General features: G+C 45.4%; 1 protein-coding gene and 1 long non-coding RNA gene across 4 annotated transcripts in view; both read left to right on the forward strand.

The window, feature by feature from the left end:
* Window positions 1-27,372, forward strand: part of PIAS1 (protein inhibitor of activated STAT 1) — a 58,836-nt gene that overhangs the window by 13,226 nt on the left and 18,238 nt on the right. For all 3 annotated transcript variants that reach the window (XM_077785954.2, XM_085589036.1, XM_085589035.1), the window contains exon 2: window positions 13,412-13,856. In XM_077785954.2, the coding sequence (XP_077642080.2) occupies window positions 13,412-13,856 (445 nt within the window). The remainder of the gene's footprint in view (window positions 1-13,411; window positions 13,857-27,372) is intronic.
* On the forward strand, window positions 13,863-26,802 carry LOC146766559 (uncharacterized). The gene is made up of 2 exons (XR_014957724.1): window positions 13,863-18,885; window positions 19,053-26,802. It is a non-coding gene; the product is annotated as an uncharacterized LOC146766559 (long non-coding RNA).

Below are 27,372 nucleotides of genomic sequence, written 5' to 3' on the forward strand. Positions count from 1 at the left end.
CCTGTGCCATCAGTGCCTGGGGCTAATGGCACTAATTAGCCCCGGGCACTAATGGGGCTGAGGGTCCCAGTCCTGCCTGGGAGCTGCCAGGATTTCCCCTGGCCTTGGATTCACCTCCCAGAACTTCTGCTGCTCATTTCTCTGATCATAAAGTATAATTTAGTGCTTTAATCTGTGTCAGGCTGGGATGCAAATATAAATGATATACCATAAATACAGAATTTATTCATTATATTTATTTATTAGTTTTATTTTATTTCTTTATCATTTATAATAAATGAATAAATTGCAGTTCTGTGAGGACAGGAGGTTTTCAGTGGGAGCTGAACTTCTCCCTGCTCGAATTTTCACCTGGGCTTGAATTCACATCACAGAATTTATTTTGCTGATTTCTCTAATCATAAAATACATTTTATCACCTTAATTTTTGGTCAGAATGTGATGTAAATATAAGTTCTATACTATAAATCTAGATTTATTTATTTATTTATTTATAATAAATAAATAAATTATGAATTTTTTCAATGGGAGCTGAACTCCCTGCCAGGATTTTCACCTGGGCTTGCATTCACATCACAGAAGTTTGTTGGTTTTTTTTGCTGCTTTCTCTAATCATAAACTATATTTTAGCACTTTAATCTTTGCCAATATGGGATTTAAACACAAATTCTCTACCATATAAAAAAATAAATTGCAATAAGTAAATCATTCCAGACTCATGGGAACACGAGTTTCTTGGTGCTGGTACCTAAACCCTGACCCTGTGGATTCACAGGTAGGTGCTTCTATAAAATAGAAAAGGGGCAGCAATTCTTCTAATGTAACAATCCAAAATGCAAAAACATCTCAGAGGTGCAAATCCTTTATTTAAATATCATAAAAACGGAATGTAAAAAGACAATTTCTCATGATCCCGCAAGCTTTTAATTAATCTTGATGATTTATTGCCATATGGCTGCTTAAAAACCAAAAAGAAAGAAAACAGTGTACTTTGCTGCCTGAGGTGATTGCTGTGCATGGCTTTGAAGACCTTAGGAAATAAAGAAATGTGGAATTTTCTTTGGAATTTGCCTTTTTCCATGGAGGTGCTTGCTGGGATCCTTTCCTCGCAGTGGGAACTCCGGGGCTGATTTCTGTGACCACACTCGGGCTAATTGCTGGGAATAATCAATTATTATTGCAGAGCTGCTAGAGGGGCACAGCCTGTTTGGGCAGGGCATTGCAGGGGGATTTGTTCTCAGCAGCTTCATTTCCTTTGGGAAGGGGAATCTTTTAGTGATCAATTAGCATTTCCCATGCCTGATATTTTAGCTTGTGTCATAGTTCTTTTTCCCTTTTTCCCTTTCCCTTCTTCTTTTCCCCCCTTTTCCCTTCTTCTTTTCCCCCCTTTTCCCTTCTTTTCCCCCCTTTTCCCTTCTTCTTTTCCCCCCTTTTCCCTTCTTTATTCCCCCTTTCCCTTCTTTTTCCACCCTTTCCCTTCTTTTTTTCCCCCCTTTCCCTTCTTTTTTCCCCCCTTTCCCTTCTTTTTTTTCCCCCCTTTCCCTTCTTCTTTTCCCCCCTTCCCTTCTTTTTTCCCCCTTTCCCTTCTTCTTTTTTCTCCCTTTCCCTTCTTCTTTTTTCCCCCTTTCCCTTCTTCTTTTTCCCCCCTTTCCCTTCTTCTTTTCCCCCCTTTCCCTTCTTCTTTTCCCCCCTTTCCCTTCTTCTTTTTTCCCCCTTTTCCCCTTCTTCTTTTTTCCCCCTTTCCCCCTACTTCTTTTTTCCCTTTTCCCTCTTTTTTCCCCCATTTTTAGCAGTTTTGGAGCTGTTAGTGGAGGCTTTTCCCAAAAACCTCCTGTGGGATGGATGTGACCAGGCTGATCCTGGCCCTTGGTACCACTGACCAAGCCTGAGCTCCAATCTTGGGATTCATTTCTTGAAGGGAATTTTGCCTCAAATTCCAAAAGAAAACACGAATTTTGTCATACTCCATTTTGCCTTTCACGATTTTTTCCCTTTTCTGGTGTGAATTGTGAGCTGATCACTCCAGTTTTGCAGTTTTTTCCTCTCTTGGGGCATTAGCAGAGCCATTGGTTACTTTTCAGGGAAATGAGATTCAATTATGTACTGCCTTCACCCTGCTGTTCAGCACTCTGCAATTCAGTATCCAAATTTAATATCACTCTTAATTAAACCTTCTTGAGATGCCAGAATAATAGTCAGGGATGATGTCGTCTGTCTCCTGTGCTCCATCCTAGAAAATGGGACAAATGAGGAGAAAAAAGGGGATAGTTTGGGTATATTTGAGTGCATAATCTCATCTCTTGAAGTGTTAGCTCATTTGGAGCTAATTAATAGCAAAGTTTTAGTGGATAACTAATTTTTCACTTAGGCCACGTGGGGAATAAATCACTTTGCAAGGTACAGAAATAAGATTTTATTTTCAAATCTTGGAGGAAAATCTGCATCTCTTATGTCAGGAATTTATTTGAATCGAGTTGGGTTTGACAAACACAAGCCAAGCAATGCTGGCTGTTGGTGCAGCAGAGGTTGAGAGAGTTTTACAAGCAAACATCACCCCTGGATGTGGGAATGCTGGTGAGTGTGGCCTGCTCCTGGAGTACATTCATGGAATTCCAGGTGCATTCTTCTCCAGCTTTCCCTCCAGATTGACTTACAAAAGCTCCCTGTGCTTCCTGCAGGTATTTGAGATATTTAGGAAATTATATCTGGTTGGGAAAGGATGGCTGGAAGGGAGTCTGGCAGGAAAATCCTGCCTGGAAATCCCAAATCACCCCAAGAGTCGGTGGGACCATTGGTTTTGTGCTAATTGTGGATTCTAACGTGGATGTTTTATTGGTTTAAACCACGGAGGGAGGGGAAATCAGTGTGAATTTGTGACCTTTGATGGTGGCTTCTGGGTCCTGTCTTTTTTTACACAAACAGACAGCATTTCAGACTGCTCCTGAGTGCTCTGACAGTTTTATTTTGATTAGAAGTGTGGTTCTGAGAGAACACTGGGTTTAGGAAGATTTTTTTTTTTGCACATCTGTCTGCATCTGCCTGGGGCTCCCCTGCACCTCATCCCATAGGAGTTGGCTCTTCTGTCAGCCAGCAAGGCTTTGATGAAGAATATTCTTCATTAAAAATCCATTTGTCTGGCAGTGACCCTCTCCCAAATAATTGTCTTCACCCTTAGCCTCAGGTGTGTTTGCAGGGAGGCTCCTGTGTCAGATCCAGGAATTCCTGAACTGGATTTCTGCCTTGGCTTGGCGTGGAAATCATTCCCAGCTGCTAAGAGAAAAAACACCAGGGACAATTAAGTTTAAGCGTGGCTGAAAAGAACCTGGAGTCTCCAAGAAAATGGAGATTACCACTGTGTCAGCAAGCTTATTTAAGAGCAAAAGTAATAATATCCTTCACCTAGCAGGGAAACTCTCCTGGGACTGGTAAAACTTTCGTTACGGATTAAGATACAACGGGACTTGCTTTAAATCAAACCTGCTTTAGACATGACTTAAGTCTTGGCAGACTTCTCCTAAAAAATCTCTCTCACAGCTGGAGCAAATCCCTGCCCCAGCAGCTCTGCCTGGCCTGGTTGGTGTGTCCACATTGTCACCAAACAAAAACCCCACAGAGTTCAGGGGGCAAACCCTGAATTTGGGGTCTGGTCATACACTGTGGCTGAATCCCATAAAAAACCTCACAGAGTTCAGGGGGCAAACCCTGAATTTGGGGTCTGGTCACACACTGTGGCTGAATCCCATAAAAAACCTCACAGAGTTCAGGGGGCAAACACTGAATTTGGGGTCTGGTCACACCCCTTGACTGGGTCTCACCAAAAACCCCACAGAGTTCAGGGGGCAAACCCTGAATTTGGGGTCTGGTCACACACTGTGGCTGAATCCCATAAAAAACCCCACAGAGTTCAGGGGGCAAACACTGAATTTGGGGATCTGGTCACACCCTCTGGCTGAATCCCATAAAAAACCCCACAGAGTTCAGGGGGCAAACCCTGAATTTGGGGATCTGGTCACACCCTCTGGCTGAATCCCATAAAAAACCCCACAGAGTTCAGGGGGCAAACACTGAATTTGGGGTCTGGTCACACCCCTTGACTGGGTCTCACCAAAAACCCCACAGAGTTCAGGGGGCAAACCCTGAATTTGGGGATCTGGTCACACCCTCTGGCTGAATCCCATAAAAAACCTCACAGAGTTCAGGGGGCAAACCCTGAATTTGGGGGTCTGGTTACCCACTGTGACTGAATCCCACAAAAAACCTCACAGAATTCAGTGGGCAAACACTGAATTTGGGGGTCTGGTCACTCACTGTGGCTGAATCTCACCAAAAACCCCAAGGGTTGAGTGGGCAAACCCTGAATTTGGGGGTCTGGTCACCCACTGTGGCTGAATCCCATAAAAAACCCCACAGAGTTCAGTGGGCAAACCCTGATTTTGGGGATCTGGTCACACCCCTTGACTGGGTCTCACCAAAAACCCCACAGGGTGCAGTGAGCAAACACTGAATTTGGGGGTCTGGTCACTCACTGTGGCTGAATCTCACCAAAAACCCCAAGGGTTGAGTGGGCAAACCCTGAATTTGGGAGTCTGATCACAACACTTTGACTGAATCCCACAAAAAACCCCAAGGATTCAGTGGCAAACCCTGATTTTGGGGGGTCTGGTCACTCACAGTGGCTGAACCCACAAAAACCCCCAAGGATTCAGTGGCAAACCCTGATTTTGGGGCCTGTTCTTGCCCAGTTTGGCTGGATCTCCCTCCCAGAGGAGCAAACTCTAAGAAAGGAGCTGGATTTGGGGTCTAGAAGGGCACTAAATGCCAGGTTTTGGTACTTCTCATCTCCCAGAGCGCAGCAAAATCCCACAAGCATCTGCCAAAGGCACAGGACAAGATTTAAGAGGTGGGGATTGTGTTGAAAATTCCCAATTCTGCCTTTTCCCAGCAGCAGTCGGGGGGGGCTGGAGCTGCCTGTGTTTGCTTTTCCAGTGTCCCGTCGTTCATCACTGATTTTTGGGACTTTTATCACCGTGGGTTTTCGGGATCCAGGCACTGACAGACGTCTCAAAGAACTTGGTGACATCACTGGGTTGGGATTAGATGGAGAACTCTGGCTGGAATTTCAATTTATTGCTGTTCAGGTATGAAACAGCATCACTGAGCTTCCTAAATTCACTGAATTTGGGGATATATTTGTGTTTAGGTAAGAAACAGCATCACTGAGCTTCCTAAATTCACTGAATTTGGGAATTTATTTGTGTTTAGGTAAGAAACAGCATCACTGAGCTTCCTAAATGCACTGAATTTGGGGATATATTTGTTTAGGTAAGAAACGGCATCACTGAGCTTCCTAAATTCACTGAATTTGGGAATTTATTTGTGTTTAGGTAAGAAACAGCATCACTGAGCTTCCTAAATTCACTGAATTTGGGGATATATTTGTGTTTAGGTAAGAAACAGCATCACTGAGCTTCCTAAATTCACTGAATTTGGGAATTTATTGGTGTTTAGGTAAAAAACAGCATCACTGAGCTTCCTAAATTCACTGAATTTGGGGATATATTTGTGTTTAGGTAAGAAACAGCATCACTGAGCTTCCTAAATTCACTGAATTTGGGAATTTATTTGTGTTTAGGTAAGAAACAGCATCACTGAGCTTCCTAAATTCACTGAATTTGGGAATTTATTGGTGTTTAGGTAAGAAACAGCATCGCCGAGCTTCCTAAATTCACTGAATTTGAGGATAGTCAGGTTTTATCAACATACCAGATATAAACTAGAAGAAGTGCTTGCCAGGGGAATATTCCTTGGATTAATGATCTGTGGAATTCCAAGTTCTGTGCTTCCAGGGGTTGGTACAGAAGGATTTTGGTGGGAAATCCTGCCCAGATCTTCCACCTGAAGTGCTTCAGTTTTTATCATCTCCTCCCTGCCAGCTTCAAGTCGTAGCACCTGAGCTCCAAGTGGCACAATCACAGAGTGCTTAAGGCTGAGAAAACTTCATCCCTCCCAGTTCAAGGGTCAGAATGTTTCTGTAAATACATTTGCAGCCATTGGATTCCCGAGGAGATCTGCCTGCAAAGGTAAATCAAGGTAAAAAACACCTGCAGGCTGCAGCTCTGTGGCAGGGCATGCATTACTGGGCAGCGTCAGGAATGCACTGCAGCTTCTGGATGCCCAGATCTCCTGCAGGTGCCATCAGCAGCTCTGCCCAGGCTGTTTTGGCATTTCCAGCATTGTTTTCTTGCCTGATTTTTCCCTGGTTTCAAGCTTGTTTTTCTTGTTAGCTCTTCAGTTTGCTCCTACAATTACAACCTGGTTTTTTTTTGAGCACCGATACCCTGTGGAAACAGAAGAAACCCCCAATCCTCTTGTATGTGCAACAAAATCATATTTATACAACAAAATCATATTTATACCTGCAGCTGCCTTGTCCCTTTACTCCTCTAGTTCTGCCTTCATTCCAAAACCCTTGCAGCTCCCACTGCAGCCAAAAAAAAAAGGAGTTTTTCCTGACGAAACCCTCCTTAAAGCCTGGAGGATGTTGCATATTTATGATTTTTTGCTGTGCCTTTGCCTCTGCTCTGCTCTGAATTGCAACCTGTGGCTGTTGTGGCTGCTGGGACAAAGGCAGAAGTTTCAGGCAGCTCCAGCTTTGCTTCACTCCCTTCTCCTGCAGGGTTTTGGGAGTTTTCTCAACATTTTCATAGTTCAGCCTCGAGGGATTCCTTGGGAGAGCCTTGCAGGTGGGATTTGGGGTTAGGGGATGTGGGTTGTTAAAAATGGGGATGTTTTAACCTCCGTGATCACAGATCTCAAATACCCAAGGAGCCAAGAGTTGTGTGTGAGTCCCTTTTCCAGAACATTCCTCTCAGGGGTTAAAAGCTTGCAGGAGCTGTATTTTTACAGCTGGGGCCTGGAGTTTGCTGGGATTAATTCAGAACCATTTCCATACTCTCTGACACTTCCTTGTAGCTTTTATTAGACAAAAAAAAAGATCAATTTCAGTTTTTTAACCTATCTTTTGGAAGTGATTGCAGAATTCCTTTTTCATAAGGGGGAGATTTCCATTTGTGTTGTCCTTCACCTTTGAAGGAATTGGCTTGCTCTCTTCTGTCATAATGACTTAATTTCTAAAAGATCTCTAAATTCTGGTTTTAATAACCAGAAATTTACTGTCACTGCCTGAAATTCCTGTTTATAAATTGATGATCTTCTTTTTTTATCTCTTTTTTTTCTCATTCTCTTCTATCTTTTCACTGGGGTTTGAGGTGATTTTTTTTTTTTTCATTCCTGTTTTTTTCTCCCCCTTATCTCTCAGGTTAATGCTTGGAGGATTGGGGAGGAGCTGCTGGATTGCTTTAGGCACAGAATGTGGTGTGGGCCCAAGCCAAATGCTTCTTGTTGTTCTGGCAAATAATTTAAATATGTTCTGGAGCTTATTCCCTGCTTCTACTTATTATAAACATCCAGGAATAACTCATTGGATTCTCCTGATATATCCTAGGGCTGATAACTGGAGAAATATCCTTTTTGGAGCCACTAAACTTGGATTTGAATATTTTGCTTTGAGGGCAGTTTTGGTGCTGCTGGATGGGTGAAAAATGTTTAGTCTTGTCCATCACTCTGTGGGTGCTGCTCAGTTTATTAAAAATACAAATTAATACTGGTTTCTGCCTGGTTTTCACCTCTCAGACAAGTCCCTCCCTTCTAAAAATGGGGAAAATAATTCAAGTTCATCAATTATTTCCCCGAATAATCAGTGCCTGTGAGACCAGCCACGGGTTATCCAGGGAATTTCTTATCCAGAGGCACCAACACTTGTATCTTATTTATTTTTAAGCTTAATTCCCAGCTTCCATAGGTGATGGAGACAAGATGCAACTCCTGAAAGTGCTCTGGGCTGTTAAGCTGTGCTGAGGGCTGGAATTCCGTGAGTTTAGTTTGGGAATCTTTCCTTGGCTGGGACAGCTGGGTTTGTGTGGAAAAACAAATTTCATCTTTGCCGTTGCTGTTGCAGAGAAAATCCAAGTAAATGGTTCTTGATGAAAACCAGTTTTCATCTCTAAAAGCTTTTTTTTTTTAAAAAAAATCCTGATTATTTTGGGAAGGAGCTGTGGGTAGGACATCCCTTCCCTGTGGATAATCACTGGGGATTCCTGAGGGGAATGACATCAGTGCTGCCCATGGATGACTCCCATGTATTTAAATTATTTTCTCCCCAGATCTCCTTGGTGGGAATGCTCCTTGTTTCCAGGTGGGTTGTTTCAGAGTGTTTCCCCAACACAAACAGAAATCTGGGATTCCTGCAGCAGCAGGAATGGCAGCCAAATGCTTGGGATGAGGGAGCCAGGAAAACAGCCCAGGTTGGACAGGTGAAAAAGGGAGGTGGCAAAACAGCCTGGCACTTTCCCCCCTCACCCAGACAGTGCTGGGGATGCTGGGGAGGGATTTGGGAAGGCTGTGCTGCAGTTGGGGTGCAGGATAAGGAATCTGAGGGAGCAGGAATGTGAGGCTGGGCTGGGTTGTGGAGCAGGAAATGTCAGAGGCGTGTTCAGGGATCCCCTCCTCGCTCCAGGAAGGCTTTTGCAGGCACTCGGGACAGGAATGTGCCACCATCCCCAGCTAAGTTGGATGTCTGGAAAGCTTCTTCCAGCTTTTACTCTCTGAAAAATGTTTCTCACCATCCTCATCCTCTTTTTGAATTTTGGGTGTTCTCTCAGTACCGGAACACACAGTACCACTGTGTGCTTGATGCTGGGATTTCTTGAAAATTTCTTTCAATTTGAAGCCGGGTGCCAAAACCTCAACCTTTTTAGAGCTAAACAACATCAATTCCTCGTGCAGTGCTGTTTGCAGGAATGAATATTCCCAGAACTAAACACCTGGAGGTGCAGTCTGCAGGATTTCTCTGCAGCCAGTCCTTGGGAGCTGGGCCTGGCCTTTCATTTCCCTGCAGTTCAGCTGTTTGTTGTTGTTTGGTGACTTTATTTCCTGTTAGGATAGAGCAAGCCAAACATTTTGGAAGTTGTGCTCAGCAGCCGGGGGTGGGTTGCTGTTGTTGTTATTTGGGGGCAGTTTTTGTGCTGGGGTTTGTACCTGGCAGGTGCCAGTGATCTTTGTGCTCCGCTGCTGCAGGCAACAGGAAAGAAAAGCAACATTTCCTGCACCAAAACTCTTTGTGTCTTTGCCCTTCAGCTCTGCTGCTGCAGCTGAGCCGGCAAGGGCTTGGAGTTGGGATGTGGCAGAGAAAACTGGAGAAATTGAGGCTTTTTTGTGGATTTTCTTGCTGTGTTTGGCAGCACTTGGGTGGTTTCCCTGCGGTGTTATCCTGCCTGGCCCAGGGTCAGGATACCATGGATCAGGGCATGGAGAGGGTTTGGGTTTCTGCTGGTGGAGCTGGGTTGGTGTCAGATGATGCCCTTTTCTCACCCAGAGGTGGGGCAACCAAGAGGTGTTTAAACACTTTAATTCCATTTTCAGTGTCATGAGAAGGGTGAGACAATACAGGTGTTACAATTCACACCAACACAATCAGAAGTTTCCTAATTACAACGCACTATAAGTGTTTCTTGGTCTATCAGCTTTAGCCACACCATGCTGTAAATGCCTTAAAGCCAATCATCTAAAATTACCCTTTGTGGGTCCTGCTGCAATGCATCTTTCAAAGTTCTATTTCTCTAAAATATCTAGTTTTATTTGCAAGGCCATCCTTTGAAACTTCTTCTAGTTCCTTTTCTCTCTCAACGATGTCTGTCCTATTCCATGGCATTTCTGAACCAGCATTTCTTCTCTCTTACAAATCCATTTCCCACAGGTTGGGTCCTGCAAACCACAGCTGGGTTGGAGGAGGGGACAGGAATTCTCCTGTTGGTGTCTTAGGAGAATTTCCCAGCTGGATTTCCCAGGGACACCATCCCCTCCCTGGCAGTGCCCTGTGCAAGGTGGGGAAGGTGCGAGGCATTGCCTCCCTGCGATGTGGATGAAAGCTTTATCTCTAAATTATACAAGTATAATAAACCCACAGGGCTTTATTGCTGGTTTAAAGGATGGCTCTGTCAGTGCCCTGACCGCTGCAAACAGAATTGTTCTTGTCCCCGTGGGTGAGGAATGTGCCGGGGTGGGGAAGATGTGGGGACTTTGTTTGTTTTGGTCTCTGAGTCTGGCTCCAGCATGGTCCCTGCTCTCTGTGTGCTCATTCCAGCTCGCCTTTACCTTAAAAATGGAAATTAGGCAGCGTGGAGCAGGAGCTTCTCCCTTTCCTCAGTTATTTCTTCATCCTCTTGTGCCCTTGGCAAGCTGAGCCTGGGAGTTTATCACAAAACAAGAACAGAGTGAAGCTCTGAGAGGTTCTGCCTGTTCAGAAAGTGACTTTTAATGGTGATGGCATTAAACCCTTCAGCTGTAACTACTCATTCTGTTGAAGAAGTGTTTGTATAGCATTATAAATAGTGTTTTTCCATGTTTCAAATCTATTTGTTTCACTTTCCTTTCAGCTGTCAACACTTCAGATTGGAGCTGAAATGCCTTATTCTTTTAAGACATCTTCATTCCTTACCAAGTACCTCGTCTGTTCTCATTAGTGGCTCTGTGGCAGTCTCAGAGTGAAGTGTGAAGAAGGTTCTTGGGGTATACAGGGAAATAAAACGACTCCAGTTCTATCCAAAGGCTTTGTGGAAGGCTGCAGCAGGGATTTGCAGCGAGGTTCTCGAGCTGTGCTTCAGCAGAGCAGAAATTTTGTGACCAATTTGACTTCAGTGTGGCTGCTGCAGATCTCATCAAAGACATGAATCATCTCATTTAGGGCTTTTAAATACCAGGAGCAGTTTCAGTGGAGGGAAATCCTCCCGTGGACACCTGGGCACTGAAGATCTCTTGCAGGTGCTGGAGCTCTGAGGAGATGATGGGAGTTTTGGGCTGGTTTTGTTAAAACCAGGGGTAGCACCTTTCTAATCTTGGCACTTCAGGTTTGAGAATTGACGTGAGAAAAAATCAGAGCAATGTTTGAGAATTTGCAGAGTTTGAAGGACCAAGAGAGGATGGGAGCATTTGTAGTCAAATTCAGAGATTATAAATGCAAATTCTGGTTTGGGTCCTCATCCTTCAGTGGCTGGGAAGTTGCAGAACCCTCCCTGGTGTGATTAGCTGCTTGGGTCCCAAATCCATCCATCAAGTGTTGTTTGGAATCAGATCTGGGATTGGCTACAGAATATTCAGGGAGTTTCATGCTTTCCTGCAGAAGATGAAGTCAGCCTGTCACATCCATGGGTTTTAGGCATTGCATTTCTTCATTATTCCTTGGGAATCCAGACTTCTGCAGGGTTATCCTCATTCCAGCTGGTGTCTCAGGCCTTTTTGATGATGAGCAGGCCCCTGTCAAGCACTGAAATGTATTTTCCAATCAAAACCAGGCCCTGAAGTTGATTTTCTGGCTCCTACCTGCCCAGTTGATGCACACTGGTGATTACTGGTTTCACTGGTTTGGGAAGTGTTTTTCCCAGTTCCTGGAGAAGTGAAACAGGTGACAAGTTGTACCGGTGTGATTCATTAGATCCTGTTGGGAGGCACTAAATGGCTGTTTTAATGAAGATGCTAATTAACCGAGGGCAAAGCCCAGCTCCCATCCAAACAGGATGGGCAGCTCCGCTGGGAGAAGAGCAGAGGTGGAATGGGAGGAAGTTTCCTTTAACCCAGGAATGGTGACAGGGGCTCACATGGGATTATGTTCACTCTGTTTTAATGTCATTGATCTCCTTCCTTTCAGCCTGTGTGGATCAGTTCTGCATGGCAGAAACTGAGGGAGGCACTTGGAATTGCTGTTTGGAGTTGGGGATTGGCACAGCTTGGATATTGTCAGTGTACAACTGCTTTTACATCCAGCCAGAGCAGGGAAAGATCCTAGCAAGTTATTCAAAAATAATTAGAGTTAACCTTTATTTTGCACTGAGTCCTTTTCTCAGCTTTTTGCCCACAGAATGGAAATGCCTTTAAAAATCTCTCATTGCAGACTTGAAAATAAACACTGAGAATTGTAATAAATAACATGAGCATTGAATTCAATGTGTGAACATTGTATTAAATACATGAGCATTGTAAAAGGGGCAGAGCAGTGGCCCAGGGCCCTGAAAATCTTCATGCTCGATGGGCTTCAAGCCCTCTCTGGTGTCCCTGGGGAGCTGAAGGCACCTCTTAATTCTCTGTTTTGGTTCTTTGAAGTGAAAGGTTCTGAACCTTGGTGAGGGTGCTGAAAATCACCTGTTAACCCTTTGTTTTGTTTCCAGTGAGGATTCTGGAATTCACTTGTAAATTCAGTTTTATTTCTGGTGAGGATTCTGTTACCCCTTGTTGTATTCCTGATGAGGATTCTGGAATTCACTTGTTAACCCTTTGTTTTATTTCTGGTGAGGATTCTGGAATTCACCTGTTAACTCTGTTTTGTTTCTGGTGAGGATGCCAAAATCACCTGTTAACCCATTGTTTAGTTTCTGGTGAGCACTCTGGAAGTCAGTAGTTAATTCTGTTTTATTTCTGGTGAGGATTCTGGAATTCAGCTGTTAACCTTTAGTTTTGTTTCTTGTGAGGATTCTGGAAGTCACTTGTAAATTCAGTTTTGTTCCTGGTGAGGATTCTGGAATTCACCTGTTAATTCTGTTTTGTTTCTGGTGAGGATTCTGTTAACCCCTTGTTTTGTTCCTGGTAAGGATTCTGGAAGTCACCTGTTAACCCTTTGTTTTATTTCTGGTGAGAATTCTGGAATCCAGCTGTTAAGCCTTTGTTTTGTTTCTGGTGAGGATTCTGGAATTCACCTGTTAACTCAGTTTTATTTCTGGTGAGGATTCTGTTACCCCTTGTTGTATTCCTGATGAGGATTCTGGAATTCACTTGTTAACCCTTTGTTGTATTTCTGGTGAGGATTCTGGAATTCACTTGTTAACCCTTTGTTTTATTTTTGGTGAGGATTCTGGAAGCCACTTGTTAATTCTGTTTTCTTTCTGGTGAGAATTCTGGAATTCACCTGTAAACCCTTTGTTTTATTTCTGGTGAGGATTCTGTTAACCCTTTGTTTTATTCCTGGTGAGGACCATGTTAACCCTTTGTTTTATTCCTGGTGAGGATTCTGTTAACCCTTTATTTTATTCCTGGTGAGGACTGTGTTAACCCTTTGTTTTATTCCTGGTGAGGACCGTGTTAACCCTTTGTTTTATTCCTGGTGAGGACTGTGTTAACCCTTTGTTTTATTCCTGGTGAGGATTCTGTTAACCTTTTATTCCTGGTGAGCACCATGTTAACCCTTTATTTTATTCTTGGTGAGGACCGTGTTAACCCTTTATTTTATTCCTGGTGAGGACCGTGTTAACCCTTTGTTTTATTCCTGGTGAGCACCACGCTAACCCTTTGTTTTGTTTCTTTGAAGCAAATGGTTATGAGCCTTCGAGTGTCGGAGCTGCAGGTGCTGCTGGGCTACGCGGGCAGGAACAAGCACGGCCGCAAACACGAACTGCTGACCAAAGCCCTGCACCTGCTGAAGGCTGGCTGCAGCCCCGCCGTCCAGATGAAAATCAAAGAACTCTATAGGAGGAGGTTCCCCCAGAAAATCATGACCCCGGCAGACCTGTCCATCTCCAGCGTGCACTCCAGCTCCATGCCGGCCACGCTGTCGCCCTCCACCATTCCACAGCTGGGCTACGACGGCCACCCCGCCACGTCCCCCCTGCTCCCCGTCTCGCTGCTGGGACCCAAACACGAACTGGAACTGCCCCACCTCACCTCGGCCCTGCACCCCGTGCACCCCGACATCAAGCTGCAGAAACTCCCTTTTTACGACTTGTTGGACGAGCTGATCAAACCTACCAGCCTAGGTAAGGAGAGCTCCCGCAGCCTCGTGTTTTTTTGGGGGGGGAAACGGTCACATTTCAGCTGCTGCTGTCAGCAAGGGGTTAAATATTGCATCACAGCAGTGTTTAGAGAATTGCTATTTTTGGGAACTTTTGGAACAGATTGTTCTGCATGGAGAAACATCTTACCTAACACTCATTAGTTGCTTTAGCCGAGCCTCTAAATATGGTTTAAACATCCGTTATTTTTAAGGGGGGGCTTTGAGAAAAAAAACAAACTAAATCTTAAAAAAAAAAAAAAACAGTCTGCTTTCAGTAGTTCTATAAACCACAGGGCTTCACTATTAAAAAAACCAACAAACCCAAAGCAAACAGAGCTATCCCCAAATCCGCCAGGCTTCTAGAATGTTCTCATCCATGCTGGAAGGACTGCCAGGCTGGAAATTTGCTGGATCCATTACAGTGTGAGCATCTGAATTTAGGGTTCTTTTGCAGCTGTGGCTACTTTCCTTGCAAGCTGATTTTTGTGTGAAGGTGTAAATCACTGGTGGAGCTGCTGAGGAGAATCTGGTGCTCCCAGAGATATAATGTTGATTTTCCTGGCTCCACAGCAAGGATAACTCCTAATACCCTTCACTATTGCCTAGATGCAGCAGACATTTAGGTTATTTCGGTGTGGTGGAACCTTCTGCTGGCTCGAAAACCCCAGGAAAAATTCCCTGCTGGTGGGAGGAGCAGATTGGTGAGAGGAGATCTGGGGAGAGAGGGTGGGTGAGTGAGAAAAAAAAAGTCCTTTGCAGAAGAAATCCCTTGTAAACAAAGCTGAGCAGGTACCTCCAGTGACAGTCTGGGGGTGTGGGAGGCTGATGTGTGACTGCTGAGGTTGGCTCTGCATTCCTGAAGGGTCTGGCACAGTGTTTTGCATATTTTTTTGGTTTAGCTGCTGTAATTGAGGGAAAACCAGATTTTTGTAATATTATTTTCAGGTGTTTTTTCCACCTGATGTGTGAGTGCTGAGGTTGGCTCTGCATTCTTGAAGGCTCTGACACAGTATTTTACATTTTTTTTGGTTTAGCTGCTGTAATTGAGGGAAAAGCAGAGAGATTTTGGTAATTAGATTTTCTTTTTCAGGTGTTTCTCCACCTGATGTGTGAGTGCTGAGGTTGTCTGTGCATTCCTGAAGGGTCTGGCACAGTATTTTGACTATTTCTTTGGTTTAGCTGCTGTAGTTGAGGGAAAAGCAGAGAGATTTTGGTAATTAGATTTTCTTTTTCAGGTGTTTTTTCCACCTGATGTGTGAGTGCTGAGGTTGGCTCTCCATTCTTGAAGGCTCTGGCACAGTATTTTACATTTTTTTTGGTTTAGCTGCTGTAATTGAGGGAGAAGCAGAGAGATTTTGGTAATTAGATTTTCTTTTATTTTCTTTTTCAGGTGGTTTCTCCACCTGTTGTGTGACTGCTGAGGTTGGCTGTGCATTTCTGAAGAATCTGGCACAATATTTTACCTATTTTTTTGGTTTAGCTGCTGTAATTGAGGGAGAAGCAGAGAGATTTTGGTAATTGGATTTTCTGGTGTTTGCAGAGGTGCACCGTATCTGTTTAGCTTTGACCCGAGCCCTAATTAATTACTGAATAACCATTGGGGCAGTGCTGGGTGCTGGCACCTAATGAGGTGCTCAGGATGTGCCTCAGCACTTTCACAGCAGGAATCCTGCAGGGTGAGGTTTAATTCCCACAAGACATTCCAGGGCAGGAGTGGTGGTGTGCATTTGTTTATTTATTCAGGATGTGGGAAGAGCCCTTTGCTGGCAGCTCTGAGTGGGACAGGGCACCCCAAATCAGGGATCATCACCACTCTCTCCCTGCTGGATGTTTCTCCCCTGTGTGGAGTGTCAGGGGGAGAAAATGGAAGTTTTCCATTTTCAGTTCCAAGGAGATGCCTTTGGAAGCAATCCCTGGCCTTTCTGGTAACTTCAGGAATATTTGGGGCTTGTTTTTGTGTGGGAATTCTGTTTGTCTGAAGCAGTTGAGAGTTTGGGGAAAGAGCTTCAGTATCCATCATAAAATTCTGGAATGGTTTGAGTTGGGAGGAGCCTCAAAGCCCATCCCCACACCTTCCACTATCCCTGGCCTTGGCCACTCCAGGAGCAGCCACAGCTCCTGTGGGAATTCATCCCAGCCTGTTCACACTCAGATTCATTTTCTGCATTTGTGCATTTACTGATACTTTGACTCCAAAATCTGAAATAATTTGTAGAACGTTTTCCCCAGATGGTCTGGGCATCCTTCTCCGTGCTGCCAGCAGTGTGGGTTCCCTCCAGTGTCCCGTGTGTGGGTTCCCTGGTTTGTTTTCCACTGGCAGAGATTGCTGCAGCCACTCAGAACCTGGAATTTAGCCAGTGCTTCAGCATCTCCTGCCTGCTTTTTCCCATCAGATTACTCATGGGATAGGGATAAAGGACTTTTGAATTGACTCTGCGTCCCCCCCCCACAAGGATGAACTGATGACCCGATGTGGGGTTTGGAATCATTCCCTGCCTGCTTGAAACAGAAGGGAAAGAAAATGTGTGTGTGAGAGAGAATTCGTATAATTCGAATTTCACACCCTCCTGAAATGACGTGACAGAGGGCAGAGCGCACCCCTGGGTGCTGGGATTGCCCCTGGTTGTTCCCAAGTGCAGGTGGCACAGCTGGGGGAGGTTTGCTCCAGTTTTCTGTCCCTTTTGAGCAGCATGTTTGGATGAAGAAGCAATAATTTGAGCCAGCCTCAGGGCAGGGAGTTGCCCAGCAGGGCACTTGAGCAGGCATTCTGTACCCAAATATTTCGTGTGGGTGGGTAGCACACAGCTAATGCGAGGAACAGATAAGGACGTGAAATCTGCTCTTATTTGTAGGGAAAAAAAAAAAGGAATAAAACAGGAACAAAAGGAGGAAATAGAAATTCTTCTATTTGAATGCAGCTCCAGCCTGGGATTCAGAGGGATGTGCTGGGCTGCATTGATGGGATGCAGGGATTTCTGCATCCCTGCACCTCTGGAGCACAGCTGGCTGAATCCCAGAATCCCTGAGGCTGGAAAAGCCCTCCAAGATCAGCGTCCAGCCTTTGATGATCACCTTGTCAGCAGCCCAGGCCCTGTCCAGTGCTCCTTGGCCCTTGCTGGGCTGAGACAAAGAGCCATTTGTTCCTCTGCAGCGGAGCTGCTGAATTTGATCCACATTTATTGGTCGCCCTCTGCCAAGAGCAGAACATGGGGATGGGATGGGTTTGTGTCCCAGCCAGCCAGGAAAGCTCCTCGTGCTCCAAATGTCTGCTTGCAGCTCTCTTAACCACCATTTTCAGTGAGCTGAATTGTTTAATAAGTTGGTTTTTTAATCTTTGGAGGAAAACTGTGCGCTCTGGCTCTGAGGGATGCCCTTATTCCTGTGCCCCTCTTGTTTTCCTGACAGCGTCCAAAGAGGAGAATTGAGTGAAGCTGCAACTCTCACTTAATTCCCCCATTTCCAGCCCCCGGAGCACAGGCGTTGCTAATTGGTTGTTTTTGAAGCACATTTTCTAAAAGTAACTCCTAACACACAGATAAGATCTCTGTTGTGTGCTGAAATGTGTTTACTGTGAGGAGCAAGGCCCTGAATTTGCTAGATTATTGTGGAAGGGACATGAGATAGTTAAACAGCATCTTAAAAACGCCTCTTGTTACAGCAAATGTCATTCCTAATTGCTGGGAGCTGTGTAGTTGTTCCAAAAAACATTTTAACTGGCTTAGGGGTCTTTACTTACCTGTAAGGGAAATTAAGCTGTTTTATTTTTTTTTATTTCCCCAATTGAAAGGATTAAAGAGGCTGTGAGCTCTCCTCCTGTGTAAAACCGGTCCAAATGGCACCAGGATCATCCTCCTGCAGTTTATTTGCTGTGCTTCAGCTCTCAGTGATACAAACACAGCGCTGGAAGTTGGATCTGAGCCAGAGAAATGAGATTTTTTTATTTATTTTGTTTTTTTTACCTGCAGCCTCCTGGAAGGAAAGAGGCACAGATCAGTCGTTATCCCTCAGAGGCAGCAGAATTCCAGCTCCATCAGAGCTTCCAGCGAGGCTCTCTTGATGGAGGGCTCACTTTAATTCCTTCATTTCTGTGCTCCACTGCCAGGATTTCTGTGAGCAGCAGGATTTCCCCCTCGGGGGTTGATTCCCACCCTGCCTCGCACTTCCCATGGATTTTCCTGTGGCTGTGAGCAATCCTGGTGCCTCAGACTCGGAGCCAGATCTTGCAGCTGAGCTGCCTAAAATCTTGAGGGTGCCTGCAGTTCAAGGTACAGCCATTAAACAATTAAACAATTCAGTGCACGAGAAGGCTGGGCTGCAAACCACCAAAGTTTTGCTTGGCAAGAATTTCTCCTTTTTCTCTATCAGCGAGCTGATCTCGTGCTCTGTGCAATTGCTATTATGGTTTATATGAAAGTCACGCTTTTACTGTCTTCTGTGTTTATTATTTTTTTGAAATGTACTTTGTGGGAGGAAGTTCAACAAAACACTAAATTCTCAACTCAGCTTTGAGTTCTCTGACTTCCGGCCCTGCAGCTTTTAATTGTGCAAGAACGGGGTGAAATATTGGCTCAGTGCTGGGGCTGAGCTGGAATTACAGCACATTTGGGGCTCTTTATTTGCATTTCCATGTGCTGGGCCTCACTTGAGCTTTCCACAGGCAAGAGTTTCTTTTGAGAGGGCTTTAAGCAACTGGGTAACTCCTAAAAAAACTGATTTATTCAGGTTTTCTTCAGCTCATTGCTGAATCTCCTCATGCTTGGAGCTGAGGTCACTGAGGTTTCAGGCCATGGATGTCCCAAGGTTCCAGGCCATGGATGTCCTGAGATTCCAGGACATGGGTGTCCCAAGATTCCAGGCCATGGATGTCCCAAAATTCCAGGCCATGGATGTCCCAAGTTTCCAGGTCCTGACAGGACATGGGTGTCCCAGAGTTCCAGGCCATGGATATCCCAGGATTCCAGGCCACGGATGTCCCAGGATTCCAGGTCCTGACAGGCCATGGATGTCCTGAGGTTCCAGGCCATGGATGAACAAGATTCCAATCCCTGATAAAGATTCCAGGCCCTGTCAGGATATTTGTGAGCAAGATTCCAGGACATGGATATACTGAGATTCCAGGTCCTGACAGGACACAGATGTCCAAAGGTTCCAGGTCCTTTCAGGCCATGGATGTCCTGAGATTCCAGGACATGGATGCTCCAAGATTCCAAGCCCTGAGAGGCCATGGATGTCCCAAGGTTCCAGGTCCTGACAGGACATGGATGTCCCAGAATTCCAGGTCCTGACAGGACATGGATGTCCCAGGATTCCAGGCCATGGATGTCCCAAGGTTCCAGGTCCTGACAGGCCATGGATGTCCCAGGATTCCAGGAGATGGATGTCCCAAGGTTCCAGGTCCTGTCAGGCCATGGATGTCCCGAGGTTCCAGGCCCTGAGAGGACACAGATGTTTCCAGACACAGCAAGAAGCCACTTGGCTTCCAGAGAATATAAAATATCCTGAGTTAGGACAAACAAGGGACAAATCCCATCTCCCAGGCCCAACAATCCCATCTCTGAGGAAAAATCTTTTCTCCTTGAGAGGAAAACTTCTCCAGAGCCAGGGACAGGGCAGTGCTGCCTCTGTGCTGCTCCTTTGAAGTGGCTGACTTGGTGCTTTTAGGAGTAAAAGTCAAAATATCAAAGCCCTTGAAAGCAGCACTGGAGCTGTGGGGTGTAATTCAGGTGTCTGAAGGAATCAAGGGCTGAATTTGAGTGAGGAGGATCCTGTGATGTTCCTTCCCTCTGGAAAAATGCTGGCTCAGGTGAGATCCAGGGATGCAGGAGAGGAGAGCTGGGATCCATCCACAGAGGTGGTTGGGAGGGTGAAGAGTTTGGCCATGGAAGTGTCCCCTGATCTTCCTGCAGGTCTTCAGGAATGATTTAAAGAATAACCACATAAATGTCTGTCCAATTGCACATCATTTCCAGCTGATCCCCTCTGTGTTCTGTTTATACAACATATCAGAAAGAGTTCTAAAATCCGTAATATTTATGGATTAATTGTAGCCCTTGGAGTATTTCCAGGCTATTTTCATGTATATCTTTAGGCACAATTTCAAGTGAGCTCCTTCACATCTCTTTACTCCCTTCCTTTCCCAGCCCCAGGGTGGCTCTGCCTGTTCCTCCTGAGGATTAACTGTGAGTTGGACAGAATCTAAAATTGGTTTAAAGGGATGAATGCAGCAGCTGACCAGAGCCAGGCTTCAGTTTTTCACCTGCTCCAAGGTGTAGAGCGTGGCCCTGGCACTTCCCCCCTCTCAGGGTGTTTGTGGGCACCTGTGGGGTGGCAGAAGGGCTCATCAGGGGAAGAAGGATTTGGGTGCTCACCAAAATGCTTCCCCTCAAGTGGCTTTGAAGCGTTTGGAAAGGTCAAGGAGGCAGCATCCACTGCGCTCATGGAATGAAGCAGAATGGCCAGGGTGGGACTAAAAGCAGTGGGAATTTGGGATTTCTCTTGGCTCTGCAGCTCACATCTCCTGAATCCCTGAGCTTGTGTAGGGCATGGAATTCCTTCCCAAATCCCACCCAACCCCACCCCCTGGCCATTTAAACCCTTGACTCAGTCCCTCTCCAAGTCTCCTCTTTGAGGCTGCAGCATCAACTGCACAAAAACCACTGAAAACACAAAAAAACCCCCCAAAATCTCAAGATTAGAGAAAACTACAAAGAGGGATGTCAGGTGCTGGATTTTGGGGTGCAGAGCCCTGCTTTGGCATGGGCTGGGATGGATTTAGTGATGACTGAGAGGGGATCTGCTCCCAGCCCCGTGCTGCTCGCTCCAGCTGCATTTAATGCAGCAGGAAATGCAGGGAATGGTGGGTGTGGGCTGCAAGTGCTGCTGGCTGCAGGAGGTGACCGAGCCTGGGGCTCAGGGGTTGTGGTGAGAGGCAGGAAGTGCTGGTGTGTAAATAAACCAGAGAGCTCCAGAATTTGGGGTGGGTTTAAACACCTCACGGTGCATCCTGAGATGGATCCCTCAGATTTAGATTTTATATTTTTCACATTCTGTGCTGCTTTAGAATGTGGGTCTGGGCTCCACATCAGGGGATGCTGAGCTCTCTGCACAGAGCAGGGACAAAACAATTCCTGCTCCAGCTGGGCACCAAGGACAATGATCCAAATCTCAGCCCAGGAGCACAAACACTGTGGGCTGGAGAGAGAAAAACAAGGATGGGACTGCCTGGGCTGGAGCTGGAATGGGACAATGAACTCCAAGGTGCCAATGGAGCAGAGCTGATCCCAGGGAGAGCCCCCGGGAGCGCTCGTGCATTTTGGGACCATTTTGGGACCGTTTTGGGACCGTTTTGGTTCCTCCTGGGGCAGCCCTGGCTGGGCTCTGGTGCTGCCCAAGGTGGATCCATGGAGGAGATCCTTGAATAAATCCCTGCTTTGTTCTGTGACTCTGCCCAGCCTCTGCTCCAGCTCAGCCTTCCCAGAGCATCAAGATGAGCTCCCCCATCAAGGTGGATGCTCTCAGCATTTTCCTCCCTCAAACCCCCAGGACTGTGCAGCTCCACAGCTCCAGCACAGCCTCGGCTGCTGCTCCCAGAGCAGGGAATGGATCCCTGGGCACTGGATCCCCCTGGATTCCCTGGATTCCCTGCCCTGCAGCAGGCTTTGCAGTCCAACCTCTCAGAATTCTCACATTTTCAAAGCTCAGGTGTTTGCTGTGCACGGTTTTTGGTCCGTCTGGGGAGTGGGGATGAAGTTTGCAGCAGTGTTTGATAGAGGAGCGGATATAAATCAATAATTTTGATGTTTAAAGGAAAAGCAAAATGAGGCACCTCACCTGTGTGGGGAGGGAAAACAAGAACTGGGGAATGCCCTGAGCTGGGGAGGATTCTCCAGCCCAGTCCCCCCCGTGCATCCCTGAGAGCATTACCCAAATATTCCTGGAATTCTTGGGAATGTCCCATTCCCCACCACCCTCTGGGGAGGAACTTGTCCTGATTCCCACCCCAAATCCCAAACCCTCCTGTCCCTGGCCGAGGGAGCAGAGCTGCCCCTCCTGAGGAAGGCCCAGGCAGCTTTGCCACATTTCTGGTTAAAATTTGGACAAATTTAGCTAATCCAGGCCATTAGTGAATTACCAATTGGGCATCTCTTGTTTTTCTTACAGCAAAAATTTCCTCTGCTCCTCATCCTCTTCCTTACATCTCTTTTTGCCTTTGGAAATAAACACAATTATTGGGAATCGTTGGGAAAGGGCCCATTTTGTGATATCCTCGATAATTCTTGTGTACTTTACACAAGTTTAATTTTAGTCCAAGCCTTTCTTTAATACATTCCCTTCGTATTTAAGCATTGGTGATGCTGATGGGAAGGTGAGCCTCGGTTTATTGGGGTTTAGGAAGCGCCAAAACCTCAACTCCGTGATCCCAAAAAATTCCCGAAGGGTTTGAAGGTGCCTGAGTGGAAATTCAGAGAGTGTTTTTTTTCTCAAGACAGCAAGAGGTATTTTACTGCAGAAAGATTGTGTGGCTATTTTTAACCCTGGGTACTGGTGAGGTGGAACAGAATATTTTTAGAGCTGTAGAAAATGCAGCCACTCAAGCTGGGCTCTTTTTTTCACACTGGTGCTGGAGGGGTTTTCCAAAATAAAGAGCAGAATTAGTAGAAAATGGCTTTTCTGTATCATTTTTATTTTTTAAACAGGTGATCTGTGGATACACGTAGTATTTATATGTATATTTATATTTATATGTATATTTATATTTATATTTATATTTATATTTATATTTATATTTATATTTATATTTATATTTATATTTATATTTATATTTATATTTATATTTATATTTATATTTATATTTATAATATATTTATAGTTATATTTATAATATATTTATATTTATAATATATTTATAGTTATAGTTATATTTATTTACTTCCATTCCTATACAATTTTAAGTGCTTTGGCCATGCGAATACCATATATTAAAACAGTTAATTTTAAGTGCTTTGGCCATGCGAATACCATATATTAAAACAGTTTTCCCTCAAATTTGGAAAACTTTTTACCTCAGTGAAGTGTTTTAAGAAAATCCACAACCAGCAAGGCATAATTTTGTCCCTCGGTTAATCGTGGATCATTCCTGGAGTGAGGTAAGCCTGGAAATGGTGGCGATGAAATTAGGAAAAGAAAAGTTTGGGAGAAGAAACTCTGTGGCTTTTTAGTAGTTTTGACTCTTCCAAGCTCTGTTGCGTTCACAGTGCAAAAGAAAATGTTTTAATATTTAATAAACCATAGTTTTGGAAAAGAAACAACAAACCCAACCCCCCAGAAACATTCCTGGCATCTTTCTGAAGAATGTCCATATTAACTCTGTTATCCTGGCCTGATTCCAGCTTTATTGGATTATAAATTCTATTTCCATCCTCTTGGTTTTCAATTGCAGATCTATTTTTACCTTTCTTTTGTTAAATAATAATCATTGTTTGCAGGGCATGGTTGCGTTCGTAGCCATCAGAATGATTTTATTGTCTAAAATTTAATATTTTTCTGGTTTTAATCATCTTCCTGAACTTCTAAAAGTAAATTATATGTGCTTGACTTGCCAGGATCTGTTTGGTGTTTTAAGCAGGGCAGATACACCAGATGAATTAACAGAAATCTGTCATCTTTTCTGCCCTCTGAAATTCCAAATTCCCAGTGTTCCTGCCTTGCAGGGTCTCAGATCTTTGGGAAGAGAGGAGCTGGAGGCGGAGATGATGGCAGAGTTTGGTTTTTAGGGAAGAGCTCTCTTTGCTGTGGTTTGCTGGATCTTCACGCGTGGTCTGTAGGGTAAGCAGATCTGCAGGGACACGTGGGGGCATCAGGAGGTGAGAAGGCAGAAGATTGGAGAAAACCACAAAGAAAAATCGGATTTTGTCCCTTTCTCAGCTGCCAGGGGCAGAGCTGTGTCCTGAGGAGCCTGGGCAGAGCTCAGCTGAGCTTCCTCGGCCCCTCCCTGCGCCCGCTCTGCTCCGGCTCTCGGGAGCTCGGAAATACTTTGGGGTGGGGTTGGCAGGGAGCTGAGATCCCGGGGATCCCATCCCAGGGATCCCCTCCCATCCCATGGATCCCATCCCATGGAATCCCAGGGATCTCATCCCTTCCTCTAGATCCCATCCCATCCCAGGGATCTAATCCCTTCCCCTAGATCCCATCCCATCGCAGGTATCCCATCCTGGGGATCCCATCCCATCCCTTCCTGTGGATCCCATCCCAGGGATCTCCTCCCTTCCCATGGATCTCATCCCCATCCCATGGATCCCATCCCAGGGATCCCCTCCCATCCCAGGGATCTCATCCCTTCCCCTAGATCCCATCCCATCGCAGGTATCCCATCCCAGGGATCCTATCCCATCCCAGGGATCCTATCCCATCCCAGGGATCCCATTCCTTCCCGTGGATCCCATCCCATCCCAAGGATCCCATCTCACCCCATGGATTTCACTCCATGGATCCCATCCCAGGGATCCTATCCCACCCCATGGATCCCACCCCATGGATCCCATCCCAGGGATCCCATGGATCCCATCCCAGGGATCTCATCCCTACCCCATGGATCCCATCCCAAGGATCCCATCCCACCCTATGGATCCCACCCCATGGATCCCATCCCAGGGATCCCATGGATCCCATCCCAGGGATCTCATCCCTACCCCATGGATCCCATCCCAAGGATCCCATCCCACCCTATGGATCCCACCCCATGGATCCCATCCCAGGGATCCCATGGATCCCATCCCAGGGATCTCATCCCTACCCCATGGATCCCATCCCAAGGATCCCATCCCACCCTATGGATCCCACCCCATGGATCCCATCCCAGGGATCCCACCCCATGGATCCCACCCCTTCCCATGGATCCCACCCCTTCCCATGGATCCCATCCCATCCCTTCCCATGGATCCCATCCCTTCCCATGGATCCCACCCCATGGATCCCACCCCATGGATCCCATCCCATCCCATCCCATCCCATCCCAATCTCCATCTCTATCCTGTGGATCTCATCCCCATCCTATGGATCCCATCCCATGCCATGGATCCCATCCCTATCCCATCCCAATCTCCATCCCATGGATCCCATCCTATCCCTATCCTGTGGATCCCATCCCATGGGTCCCATCCCAGGGATCCCATCCCAGCCCATCTCCATCCCATCCCTACACCTTCCACTATCCCAGGGTGTTCCAAGCCTTGTCTTGGACATTTCAGGGATCCAGGGAACTTCTCTGGAATTCCATCCCAGCCCCTCCCCACCGCGCCAGGGAGGAATTCCTTCCCAAATCCCACCCAACCCCACCCCCTGACCATTTAAACCCTTGGCTCAGTCCCTCTCCAAGTCTCCTTGTTGAGGCTGCACAAAAAACACTGAAAACACAAAAAAACCCCAAATCTCAGGAGGAAATGGCAGAGGCCTTTCTGAATTTAGTTTTTGGTTCTAGCAGAGGCTCCTGAGGAGAGCTGGAGGAGGGAAAGACCCCGTGGCAGCACTCAGGGGTGTCCTTCCTCGGTTTCTCCCAAATAAATGTATAAATTCTGTAATCTGACCAGGAAATATTAGGAAATATTCCTTTCCTGGGAGAGCAGATTTCCCAGGGAAGTGTGGAATCACCATCGCTGCAAGGGCTCAAAAACCAGATTTTGATTTCATTGCCAAGGTGGTTCATCAGGAGTTGAACCTGGTGAGCTCTGAGGTCTTTTCCAGCTGTGATAACTCAGTGATTCCATGAATATGGAAGCTCGAACCCCACTTTTCACATCACAGTTTAGTAAAAATAAATCTGTTATCCACAGGAGCAGAGGGAAAAACATGGAATTTCAGAGCCTTTGGTCCAACTTTGTCACATTTTTCCTGCTGCACACAATTCCAGTTCTTCCCGTTTGCCTATTTTCCTGCTGGATTCCCAAAATTGGAGCTGCTGCAAAAAAAGATGGGCAGATGGATTTTCCACCTTGGGAAATCCAAGGAATTTTGGTAGCTGCTGGTTGGCTTCTCTGCATAATTGAGCTTTAAATGAAGGTGGCTTTAGTTAAGCAGTCAGCAGTTTTTAATTAATGAAGTACTGGAGTTCACACCAAAGGTTCCCAAAAACCTTCCAGAACTTTTCTAACAAAGCCAAAATTGACAATTTCCAGGCTAAAACAAATAATACCTGGGAGAAAAATCAACCCAGCAGAAAAACCCATGGAAAAGCAGGAAACAATAACTGGAATTCCCTCATTTCTCTGCATGAGCTTCGCTAATTCAGCTTTTGTTAATTAGAGTTTGTAATTGTGATCCTGCCATTTATAGCTAAAAATAGGTGTCAAATTCTATGGAAGAGCCAATGTGGAAGCAGATTTTCATTGTTAATTGTGTACATTGTGTCTGCTTCCTGCAGACGTTGTGCTAGCAGGGAGGAAACGAATGCATTTCGAAATCTGAGATATTTATAAAACTTCATTCTTTCTCAAAGATTCCGAACAGCAGCTCCATGTCCCTGTTCCTGCTCATGCACGACAGCAAATAATGGGATAAATCAGGGATTTTTGGAGCAGTGTGATGCAGGAAAGATAAAAAAATGGAATTTTGGGAAGCTCCTGCTGTAATATTTACACTCGGTGTCTTTGCTATTGTTGGTTCCGGCCCACCACACGCTGCTTGGAACAAAATCTCAATTCTCACCCTGAAATCCTCACTCAGCTGTCACTCAGGGATGAGTCAGGAATGCATTATAGTAAAGCAAAAAATGGGAAACTTATCACACAGAAAATGATATTTATTTATTTATTCAGAATATTTATATTATATCATATTTATTCAGAGCTTACAAATTTATTCAGAACTTACAAAATTATGAAGAATAATGAGATTGAAGTGCAACTTACAAGCAGCTTTTCATTCCATGTGTGTTGGTGAGTGTGTGGAATCCTTCTCTTGGGAGACGATGCTTTCTTTCAATTTATTATTTAAAAAACCCTTTTCATTGCAGCAGTGGCCCTGTGAAAGGCTGTGTTTCGGCTACAACCACGATTTCAGGGATATTTAACATTAATTTCCAGCAGGAGCATTTTCCTCTTGAGCACTGTTTGGTTCTGGAGTGCCGTGGCACAGAGTGGGAAGGTTTTAAAATCAGATTTTATAGCTGCAGGTCTCACGAGTTCTGGGCTTGTTCTGGGTAGATTTGGTGCACTGAAGTCCATAAAACCTCCAAGTGAAATGTGAGATGTGCTCAGCCCCTCTCTGAACTTTGACAGGCCCAGCCTGATCTGGTGCACGGAGGGAAATAAAAAAGTGACTGCTGAGAATCCTCAGATGAATTTTTATTTCATATCAGAGCAATTTGACGTGGAATTACAGCGATAAAAGCCTTGATTTGCCTCAGCTCTGCTGTTACCTCCATCCCTATTTTAATGTACATTTTACAGGCATATAAATGTTGTTCATTGTATTTTTATTTACAGGACGCTTCCAACAGCAACTTC

The sequence above is a fragment of the Lonchura striata genome, chromosome 10 (assembly GCF_050655825.1).
Source record: "Lonchura striata isolate lonStrDom1 chromosome 10, ASM5065582v1, whole genome shotgun sequence".
Classification (NCBI taxonomy): Eukaryota; Metazoa; Chordata; class Aves; order Passeriformes; family Estrildidae; genus Lonchura; species Lonchura striata.